General features: G+C 44.2%; 1 protein-coding gene across 1 annotated transcript in view; it reads left to right on the plus strand.

Moving 5' to 3' along the window:
* Positions 1-5,179: 5,179 nt before the first annotated feature.
* The window catches only part of LOC115310062 (neprilysin-2-like), a 56,824-nt gene continuing 49,942 nt past the window's right edge, over positions 5,180-12,061 (plus strand). The window contains exons 1-2 of the mRNA XM_042290386.1: positions 5,180-5,249; positions 11,279-11,296. Of these exons, the coding sequence (XP_042146320.1) occupies positions 5,180-5,249; positions 11,279-11,296 (88 nt within the window). The remainder of the gene's footprint in view (positions 5,250-11,278; positions 11,297-12,061) is intronic.

The following is a 12,061-nucleotide window of genomic DNA, read 5'->3' on the forward strand; positions in this document are numbered from 1 at the left end:
CACAAGCCATAAGAAAGGTCTTGCTGGATGGAAAACTGGGTGGATCGGCAGGACAGATCGCAGCATGCTAGGCGAGTTTTGACAAGCTTCTTGACACCAACCCGGAGGAGTACCAGGATCTGTGGCGTGTCAGCCGGGCAAAGTTCTTGCAGCTTCTTTCACGCGTGGAGATTTAAGAGTGGCGCGACAAAGCAATGATCCACTCCCTTTGTTTGACTGATTTGAAAACAAAAATATTCGTGAGCTGTTGCTACTCTTACCATAAAAACGCTTTTCGAGTTACTCACTTGCCAACAATCTGCGATTAAGAAGGCACTCTGCCCTTTCAGTATGGGTGTCCGCGGACGAGGGACAAATCTCAGGAATAGCCTACATGATGGTAACTTGACAAATGGTGCACGGATGAAAATTGCAATTCGATGTATCATGTGAATTTGCCATTATTTGGCAATTATCCTAATATGATCAGTTGATCCTAATTAAGAAAGAACAATTGTTCTCTGAAACAATGTAATGAAAGGAGGTTTTTATAAATAATGCCTGCTCATAATGGAAAAGGCTTGGTGGATCAGAGACTTTCCATAGATCAGATATTACGAATTGCAGGCGTATGCTTAATTGAGAGAAGAGTAAAAGTACAGGCAAGGGTGGTGAATTGCATACATAACTAAACCTGAGACGCCGGAAGAAGGACGCGAAAAAGAGAACATCAAACACGGACAACCATAGCTGCATTTTTTTTTTTACTTCTTAGTCGGTGGGTTGACTTTATCAAGTGTGGGAACGTTGAGGGCAGTTCTTTTTTCCCCTTTGCTGACACTCTGGGGGTGTGACTTAGTGTGAGGGTTCTTGGCATTGACTGCGGTGTACCCCTATAAAATGGTGTGGTTTTAGTATGAACCTGCAGCTGTGTTCGAGACATTATGTGTGTCGTCCTCTTTTTTGTGTCCTCCTTTTTCCTTCTTCCGGTGTCTCATATTTAGTTATATATGCTTAATCCATGCTCAAAGTGAAGACATGAGCTTGTGCTGGCATTGCCAACCTTGTGTGCATGGTCTATGAAAAGTGCTTAATGTCTGTGGTTAAGAGAGAGGAGTTTCTGCTTTCAAGAACAGCATGGGGTGAATGGAAAAGTGTTCTCACAAACAATGAATTCTCCAGGTTTCCCACTCAGTCTAACGGAAGGATGTAGGATAAGCATTTTGAATTCTTTAGGATTTGCCAAGGGATAAAAAAAAATGCACAGAAAAGTAGGGGGAGGAGAATGGCACAAACATTTTGGGGCTTGTGTTCTTACATTTGAATTTTTTGTGCAGGAAGCATTAAGGCCCGTTCACACTCTTGCAACCGAGTACGACCGTGAGAGACAAGTCCGGTTTTCAAGCCACTTGCAATCTCTTAGGACCAGCTGCGTTCTGGCGCATCCCGTCCTAAGAATTCGCAAAAGGCTTAAAAACCGGTCTGGTCTCTCTCGGTCTTACTCGGTCACAAGAGTGTGAACGGCACTTTACTGAAACAGCACTTCAGTCCTGGGGGCAATAAGTCATTGCTAGTCAATACCTGATTCCACTGATGCATATCAGGCAAACACCTCTTAAAGGGCCCCTGGAAAAAAAAAAGTTTTTTGAACAGTCTGATAAGGACACTCGTGCCAAAAAATAAATTTTATGCGAAAATAATTAATTTTTTAGAGCAATATTGACGGCAAGAGATTTATTTTAAATTCTGCGCGCAAAGTCCATGACGTCCTGGAATGGTCATTCGCTCTCGCCACCTCAACACGAAGGCGAAGCTGATCTCCCTCTCCTCTACTCGCTCGAAGTGCCCAGAGGAAACAGGTGGAAAGGAGGTGACTACCGACTAAATGGCGTCTCGCGCCGTCAATATTGCTCTGACCAATTTTTTTTTTCACATAAAATTAATTATTTGACACATGTGTCCCAACAAGTCTGTTTAAAAAAACATTTGTTTTTCTTTTCAGGGGCCCTTTACTGAAACAACTTTGCTCTCATTGTTGTAATTTAACACTATTGTGGGAAATGACTTTCAGGAAGCATGAACTGCAAAATTCGCACGTGAAAAGGATTGGTAATTTTTAACAAGATGTTTTGTCTCTTCCAGTTGTACCAAAAAGTGCATAAGGGGTGGACGTTACTTAACCATCATTTCAATCCTGGGGACCAGGAGTCATTGCTAACCAGGGCCGGTCACTGTTAGCCAAAACAAGACTTCATAGGTGCATATCAGGTTAGTACTTTTTTCTGGTATTTATTTTTTTATTTTAACGACACTTGTTAAAACCTGTTAAAATTTCTTAGGACGAGAAAACACACTGCCACGCTGGCGCCATCTATGCGGTGACCATGGAACTGCATTTAACAAAAGCGAATGTTTTGCGGTATTTCCGAGGTCAAATGTGCGTAATACCTATTAAAATGGCTCGTTTATAACGTTGACAAAAGTTTTTTGAGCCAAAAAAAGGATAATGCGCGAGAGAAATATAAAATATGCCAGTCCGCAATGCTTACACTGCTACCCAATAGATGGCGTCAGTGTGTCCTCTCATTGTAAGAGGTTTCAATGAACCCATTCCTCTGAGGTCGCAAGAGTGTTAACGGGCCTTAGTTTGTCTTTTACGTCCAAAAACCTTTTTTTTTTTTTTGCTTTTTTTTTTTTCTTTTTACGCCGGTAGCAGCAAAGCAAGGGCGAAGTAGATGAAAGCCATCACTATTACTGCTACGAATATGTCTCTCTAGAAGAATGGTTTAGTAGCCTTCACACACAACCAGGAATTGCTAGAAAGATTATGCGGGCGCAGCGTCCAGCAATCGGATAATTCGGTCTTTGAATGCCAGGGAGTTGGAGGCTAACAGCGATACATAGAAGGAGCCGCCCGTGGTGGTTACGCAGTCTTTCATCTAATTTTTGAGGCGCTATGGGTGAAAAGATGACCAGATGATTTAGTGTTAGGCGACCTCCTGAACGGGACTCATGACCCAACGGGAGAACGCGCCTTTGTACCAGGGCGGCAGGGATTCTAAAAGATGGTGACGCCTTTCTGGTGACGGACGCCTTTCAATCCTGCGATAACCTTGCAACTTGTTTTGGTTCAAAGCATGGGAACGTCAATCCTTCGAAATTTAGAGTTTATCCCTCTGTTGTTGACAGAACGAGAATTTATCTATTTTGAAGGGATGGACTTGACCAGCTGGAGTAGGTAGGGGCGAGTAGGCAGAATCTTTCGAGCGGCGGCAGACTGTTGCCTTCTGAGCGGATGTCTCTTTCCAGCGAGACGGCTGCTCCTTCAGGGCACGGCGACGGTGGCCTTAGTAGCTTCCATACAAACACTGCACCAAGGACGGTCAGGAATTCCGCAAGGCGATAATCTTGCGTCTTTTGGTTCTGGTTGTAAAAACGTTGTAAGTGTTTTCTGAGGGAGTTTGAAATGACGTAGCTTATACAAAGCTTTGTTGGGGTTTCTTTGCCAGTTTTTGTAGCGCGGAGAATAAAATTATTTTGCTTTCAAACTATCATGCTGCCATTTTTAATTGAAAGTAACGAGTAACGGCTAGCGTAATTTCATAGCAGATACCGTAAAATAATAACGACATTACTTCACTCGTTACTCATTTGGGATTCTAGCGGGTACGTTACTACGTTACTATCGTTACTTGTAACGAGTTCGTTCCAACACTGGTTCTACAACCCATCTTCACAAATCAGGTGATTTGTTTTCACCTCTAAAATTAAACCACATTGCTCTCTTTCTAAACTTCCGCAGTCGTATCATGAGAATTACGAAATCCGAGAAACCAGTTTTAATAACGCTCGACAGCTGTTTGAGGGCTTTGTGTAACGCATACGGCAAGTTGAGAACGGGAACGTGTTTAGAATGTCCCCTTTTGTTTAGCTTCAAATGGTAAACGAAGTAGGGAGGCGTTAGTCGTTAAAATATTGTACTTGGCTCGAAGGTTCTTGGAATCTGTTGTGTCACTTGTCTGGCGGCGGGTAAGTTCGCTACTTTCGAACTTGCTTCATGTACCGCAGTCTCGGGTAGTAACGCGTTACTGTAACTTTGTTACTTTTTAGGTAACTTGTAACTATAACGAGTTACTTTTTTAAAAATGTAACTGGTAACTGTAGTTCCATTACTTTTTTCTGAGGTAACGATGAAAGTAACGAGGTTACTTTGGTCGTTACTTTCCAGTTTTTTATGAATAACATATGATTGAACGAGTACAATCTCGCTATTCTTTAACTTTCCAAATTGTCTGTTCAGACATTTCGAGTGTCAAGTTGGTCATGCACAAACTTTTGAATACGTTCTTTCTTGCGAGTCACGACCCGAACGTGTTGATGTGATGAAAAAAAATCTAGTTATCTTTACGTACGCGCGTGTACTTTCTGGCTGAACACTTACATCTTAGTATCTTGAAGCACTATCTATGCTGTGGTTGTCCTTTTTTCTGCGCAAACGCTTATTAATCGGGTGAATCAACCATGAAACAACAATACACACAAAGGGCACTGCGAATGTTTCGTATTTTGGTTAGCGCCACTGCTCCGCACTGCGCATGTTTCGTATTTTGATTTGCGCCACTCCGACATGGTGTCAACAGTCGAGGCAAAATTTACTGCTGTTTGCGCGGGGTTTGCTCGTTGCTCTTGTTGCGCGGGGTCCGTTCAGCAAGGGCCGGGACGTGTTCGCCATCAAACGAGGGGAACTTCCAGTCACTAATTTTGAGAAGCAACTGCTGCTATGATACAATATGAAGTAAAAAGCGTACATTTTTACTTTTATTAAATAAAACTCAGTGAGGGGCGTTTTCGAGTATTTCCCAAATTTTTCCTGTTATAGAAAAGTAACTGAAAAGTAACGTCGTTACTTTTTAAAAGTAACTGTAACTGTAACGAGTTACTCTTATGGTGCGGTGAGTATAACGGTAACCTCGCTACATTTTTCTGAAAGTAACTGTAACTGTAACGAATTACTTTTTAAAAGTAACTTACCCAAGACTGATGTACCGTAAATTCTATTTCAACCCAAACAACAATATGCAAATTAGTAAACACGTTGCGGCTGCACCCAGAAACAAAAATAGCAAAAATTTATTGCAAATCATAATTTTCGTTTCAGAAGTGGTGTCGATTTTTACTCAAAAAGGAATTGCCTACCTCAATGTTTTGCCTGCTTGCCGTGAGCATAATTATGATCGTCACGAGCCAGACCGAGTGCTCACTCGCTACGTGTAAGACATTTTGATCTATATGTAAATCAGAAAAGACAGCTGGGGGTGGGGAAATAAGAAGCACAAGCTACCCGCTATAGACCTTTCTCAAAAGTCGACACCTGTGTGGCTATCAGCACAAACTTCACAAAATCCGCCATCACTGCTTCTCTTCGTTGTTCAATATTCGGTTCCTCTTACAACGTACACTCTTAATCTGGAGCCACCTAGGGAGCCACCTATAGCCGTGACAATTGAGATCGAGCTTGTCACGGCAAATTTTGGGGCCACCTAAAATTGCCAGCCCGTTTGCCGTCTCTTTTTAGGTGGCCCCAAAAATTGCCGTGACAAGTTGGATCTTTCCGGCCAGTTTTTTAGCTGGCCCGTTTTATAGCTGGCCCGTTTTCTAGCTGACCCGTTTCCTAGCTGGCCCGTTTTCTGCTGGTTATTAAAATGTCCCGTCGTCCACTCCCCCGCAGGATATTTCGGAGGGTCCAGGACTGTGATCCACTAAGAAAGCCAGGGGATTGAGAAGTACAGGGAACTTTCATCGTAAAAATTAAAGCTGTGACGTGGCACAGAACCTGACGTCTTCTTGTGAGACTTCATGCACATAGTCACGTCGCAACTTCATTTTTGAGTCGCAAATATATATGGGAAAAGCAATGCCAAGCTCAATTTGCATACTTTAGAGATTGAATTCCCGAGTGCTCTAGGGGAAAGTAAATATGCAGGGATTGGTTGAAGAACAAGGTCGATGGTTTCTCAACGTTTAAAAGAACCGTGGCTCCGCAAGTAAAGAATCTATTTTTATATTTAAATTAGATGCACAGCTGAAGATACAGGTGTTGCTTTCTTGTAATAAATAGCATATTCAAACAATAAAATAGAAAGTTATATGAAAACTTGTGTCACTTGCTGAAACATTGGTGGAAGCATGGTCGTTGCTTTCACTTGACACACTTGGCGATCGAGGACCCGCCGCAGTTGAAGGTGCGCTCCCCGAGCCAAGTGTGTTGCAGTCAGCCGGAACTTTGTGCCACAACACGGGTCTCCGTGGCACGTCCGAAGGTTAGTTGCCTCTGTCGCCAAGGCATGATGCTGCTGTGATTAAGAATTTTCAGCATTTTATTGTGAGAGAATAAGGGAGAGAGAACATGTCTTGTATCTTAATTACGTTCCAAAATTTATCAAACAGCTGTCTTTTTTTTAGAAAGTAGCTTGCTGGACGTTAGAGTCTATTCAAATGCTGAGTCATCGGTCACAAACATGGCCTCTAACATCACGTTTATTCATATGCTCTACGGAAAACCAAAGAAAGCAAAAGAAATTCGCCGATTAGATAACTGTATTTGCTTTCGGCGGCCACGCTTGTGTGTAGTTACTCGACATTAAAAAGCAGTCTGACGGCATATGGATAGACCCTATAGCTTTGGTGGCAGTTTGAAGAGTGGGAACAAAACAGGAAATTTTGACTCTACGAGGCAGGGGAGCTGAGGTTGTCCACTTCCCAGGATCTAGAGGTCCACGGCTATATCATACAGGCTGCGTCATGAAACGCCGACTAAATCGTTGTTCAAAAACTACACAAAAAGCTAATTTTGTTTAATATGAAAATTCATATAGTTTGACGTTCAAATAGTTATGGTGTCAAATATTTTGAATAAATAACTTTCTGTAAATACTAAATTTAAAAGTATGGTCAGGTCAGAGTAAAGACCTTGCTAAACTGCGTCAAATACTGTAAAACAGAGTGTTTGACTTTTTTTTGTTTAAAAAATATTGCTTAATACAATACATTTCTTAAATTCAGTTAGCCTAATAAAAGTTCATAAACTCATTCACACAAAAATAACGTTTCGGCCGACGTAGATCGTCGCGTGAGCAAACGAGGGTGCACACACAAGGGCAAACTTAGTGTATTCTAGATGTTACATTCACCGTCAATTTTAGTATAAATTTTCCTTGTGCGGCCGTCCTCCTTTGCTCAACGCGATCGTCGACGCCGGCAGAGACGCGCGACTATATACCTCGGAGGGCAAGCTGATGAGTGCGCCGTATACGCCGTGCTCTATCGGTGGACAGTTTGGCAAAGAGAAAAATACCCCCTCTAAACTATTTACACCTTGTCGCTGTAAAATGCTGGTGGCCATCGTCGAGGCATAGCCGGCTAGATTTCTTCGCCTCACATTACCGTAGGCAAATCGTAAGGGCTGCGACTGTGAACCGGTAGCTTTAAAAATTGTCACCCACCACGAATGCTTGTGCACAGCCGAGCCGGCGTCAAACACGAAGAGTCCGCGTTTGTAGCCATTGTGGTAAGTCCATGCCAGGGTGTAAGATAGACAGGTGGGGAAACGGCCCATAGAAGCCTACCGCAGCGCCGTGACCGGATTTTGTACTCGTCTGCATGCGGGTACCGCCGATTTGCAACAGATGGCGCTGCGGCGAGAGGAAAAAAATTGGAATTGAATTTGCATGGAACTTTATGGGAGAGCGCGTAAAATAAACCGAGATCACAACATTCCTTCATTGAAAATCCAAGAGAAATCATCTCCGTCAGTTTAGTCGGTCGCCACCGGTCGCCCACCCGGAGTTAGAGTTCGCGGTGCTCCACATAGATGGCGCCACAGAAAAAGAAAAAACCGAGGGGGACACAATCCGGTCGCTCATTTGGCTCTCGTTTCCCCACCTGTCTATCTTACACGCTGGTCCATGCTAAGGTGAAACGAAGTAAACCTATTATCCGCTTGCCACCAGCGACGTTAGCCGATATCCGAATAATATGCAAAGTGGCGATTCCAAACGTGCTTTTTAGAATACAAAAATATTGTGTAGAGATACCTGCATCGTCCAGGACAGGGTCCGACTTGTCCTCTGTTGGCGAGAACAAAAGTTACTAGTCAGGAACTTTTTCAGCAATGGACTCTATTCCGTTATTAGCCAGTGAGCTACATAATTACCTAGTCGGTTATGCCGTAGAGGATTGTGCCCGCAGTAACGGCACCAGCCAAGTTGGCTCAGTAGTGGTGGTCGTGCTCGTCGTGCCGCCAGATCAGCGGGCCGTGTGAACCCGTCGCATTCGCATGTTTCCTCATGGTTACACCGCCCGCGTCGAGTTCCTTTAATATTCTTCGACGTGAGCATCCTGAAGAACTAACTCACTGTCCCGCGGCTTCGGTGCATTCTCTAACATAGGCTTACATCAACATGATAAGAAAACAAATGTCACGGGCAGATCCTTCTGATTAGATTCGTACTTCGTACGTTCGAAATTCATCGTCCTTGCACACCAAGAAATGATCGTCATGCGCATGCGTGCCCGCTGGCTGCGCCCGCGGGGAACGCTGGGCGGCCCAACTGCCGCCATCTAGTGGAGAGCAGAGTGTTTTCTTCCCACTATTATGCGCATAGTCGGCCCGTTTTTGCCGGCCCTGCACAAACGGGCCGCCAAAAATTACAGGGCTGCCTACGGAGCCTACTATATAGTCATTCGCACCATCAAAGAGGGGAAGGTGCGAACACCAAAATAGCCGTTGTACACGGCTATTTTGACGGGGCCGGATCAGTTCGTGGCTAAGTCCTGAAAACTTTGAACGTCACGGCTCTGGCCGTGACGTTTCACGGCCCCAGATTAAGAGTGTACCACCACTCACGTTTCGAGAAATCCCAGTCAATTCAGCGGCGCCGTAAACGCATCACGTGTCTACGCGCCTCACGTCTTGCTGCGCATTCCTCGAAGAACACGTGACAGTCACACGGCATTGGGTTGGCTGTGATGGCTGGAACCGGCCTCTGCGGTCCATCGTATACGAAGAAACGTGATAAAGAATCCTGCGTTGGTGTGCTTACTCTGTGAGATGCCGACCCACTGCTGCGTCCTAATATAATGCAAAACAGAATAAAAACTCTGAAAGATGGAATCGAAACAGTGTAAGATCCTCTTTCGAAAATACGTGCCAAAAACGCGAGGTCAGAATAAATCGGGTCCATGCAGATCCACGCGGAACGGGCAGTCTCCCACAGTATGTGTGAGGTGGCATTGGCTCTATGTAGATAACAGCGTCTGAGATGATATAGGTATCCTACCATGACTTTGATATTAAATTAAACGCAATCATACTAGCCGGTATGCCCAAGCTACGAGAGGTGCACATTCCTAATTTCCGCCTTATAAAAGGGCTGCAGCTCCAGGACACATAGAGGTCGAGATAAAGCACTTTCTTGATATATATTAAGTCAAGATGTGTTTTTATTTTAGAACAAGTTGTTAATTTATATAACAAATAAATAAGCCGGAGTCCCAACTTCAAAAAAAAAAAAAGAAAATAAAAACTGTTCAAGGGACCCCGATAGCAATAAAGGGGTCAGTTAGCCGTCCAAAGTTACCCTAGCAATTAACAACAATCAAAGAAACAACAATGTAAATAAACTAAAACAAAGTTTCACAAAGTGAAGGACCAATTGTGGTATATATGACAAATAAAGAAAACAAAATCAAATTTAATTAAAGTAAAAAATAACATTATACAATGCCTATGCAGAGTCAGAGGCGGAACAAAAACCTCTCAATATAAAAATTTTAAACTATTAAGAAGACAAAACGAGACAACGAGAAGCTAAGGAAGAAGAGAGTTGCTATTTATGTCCGGTATGCCTATAAGGATATTTGCATAGGAAGGATGATAAAGTGTGTCGAAAAAGAGCAGGACCGATAGACACAAAGCATGTTGAAGAGTTATACAGACCGTCTCTATACACGTATAGCTGTTTTGAAGGAATAGAAAGATTGTACGGCAGTTAGTCATTGTGCAATGGAGTTTCATGCTTTTTGTTGCGATGCGCCTGAGTCAGTCATTATGCATGGTACCGATGGGACGCTTCAGAATAAGAACGCAAAAGATACATGACGTTTTGTATGCATAAATTGATTCGATGAACATGTTCCCTGGTTAATTACAAGTTTAAAGGTTAACAAGAATACAGTCTAAGCTCATTACAACAGACCTCTTTACAACATACATTTGGATATAACATATCGATTTGTGAAGTTCAATCGGTTTTCCTCTACATACCATTGAATCAACTTCATATCTGCTTATAACATACCCCTTTTACAACAGACTGAAATTTTGGTCAAAATCAAGATTTGATATAATGAGCTTAGCCTGTATACGGTAGTCGCGACACTGAGGAATTGTTAAAATGTTTAGAAAAAATTATGAAAACTTAGCGCTTTCGAGCCTCATTGATAAAAGACATTGCTCGAAGGGCTGTATTGTGGGCAGTTTATTTTTTATAGGTTTGAGTGGTGTTTTGTATGTTAGTCCATAAATAGGTAATCTGTGCGAAATATGAGTATAAATGAAGCAACAATGAAACATGTATTTTTTTGTAGAGCGCAGCTCTTAGGCGCCCGTTTCCGGCTTGAGCGGCGTCGGCGTCGCCGTAACCGTGAGGTCACGTGACCCCCGCCCCCACTCCCCCTATGTCACGTGACCCCCCAGGTCACGCGAAACTCTTGGTCAGTTGACCCCCCCCCCCCCCTCCCCCCGAGGTCACGTGACCCCCAAGTCAGGTGACCCCCCCTTCCTTGAGGGGGAGGAGGGGGGAGGAGGAGACGACGAAAGGAGGTCGAAGGACGAAGAGAGGAGGAGGAGGTGAAGGAGAAGGAGGGGAAGGACCAGTAACAGGCAGGATATCGAGGTGAAGAGGAGGGAGGAGGGGTATACCCTCCCCTCAGTGCCTTTCCCTCCTCGTCAAGAGCTGCGCTTGAATTCGGTGTTACAGGAAAAGTAAGAGCAGAAATAAATAAGACATCGCTATCATTACCAATCATAAGAGAATAATAGGCCTATTGCTATATTACCAAGCGTCATGGAGGATGCAGAGATTGGTGTTCCACGCGCCGCGCGTGCTGGCCTCAGCAGTAGTAACTTTTCTAAAGCAAATACCTCAAACAAATGGCCTCCTGCACGCGCGTTCGTCAAGGCTTTATTTTGGCTATTTACTTCGGATCATTTATAAGGGGAAGGCGTGTGCCTGTAGAGTGTGGAACACCAATCTCTGCATTCTCCTTGATGCTTGGGTAATATAGCCACGGCCACTCGATTAGGACTCCCCTTGGGAGCGGCCTGCCGTACGCCTCACTCCGCCGGTGAGAGCGATAGTTCTACTTTACCCCGCAGCGCCAGCCGTGGCCCTCGTTATCGGTGAGAGATAGAGTTCCTTTCGGTCGGGGGAGCATATCGAGGAACTCTATACTTCGTTTCACGTGAGTATGTACTTGTTAGCCCTGCGTGCTAAAAGCGCGAGATAGTTGCTTCGAAGGAATCCTCGGCAGCTGCATGAGCGCTCGTGCGGCCAGTGCTCCATTCGGGGCAGTAAAGGCTAGCCGCTCGCGCTAGCACAGCGTTCGCGGTTAGTCCATGCTAAGGTAAGACAAAATATAGTGAGAGAGGAGCAGTACGCCCGGCCCGGCCCGGTGTGGCGATTTAGATTTTTTTTTCTTGAAGCCGCAAGTCTCAATTGAAACGAGTCCCAGATTGCATGAATGATGTGACAAATTTGTGTAGAATAAAAGCACATGATTCTTTCTACGAAAAGGTCACTCAGCAGCAGGCTGCGCGTTAAAGCTCCATTCTGCTGGCAGTATGAGCGAATTGCCGTTTTCTTGTTCCCGTAAGTGTTGCCCCGTTCCTATTACCGCTTTAATATAGGAGTTATAGTTGGATATAGCTAGGCCGTGTGATTTCCCGTTTTAACCGACGCTCGAGCACGCGCGAGCTGTGCCATTATTCATCTGTGACGGACAATATAAAATCGGATTCCGC

Source organism: Ixodes scapularis, unplaced genomic scaffold (genome assembly GCF_016920785.2).
Source record: "Ixodes scapularis isolate PalLabHiFi unplaced genomic scaffold, ASM1692078v2 PGA_scaffold1__304_contigs__length_218370807, whole genome shotgun sequence".
Classification (NCBI taxonomy): domain Eukaryota; kingdom Metazoa; phylum Arthropoda; class Arachnida; order Ixodida; family Ixodidae; genus Ixodes; species Ixodes scapularis.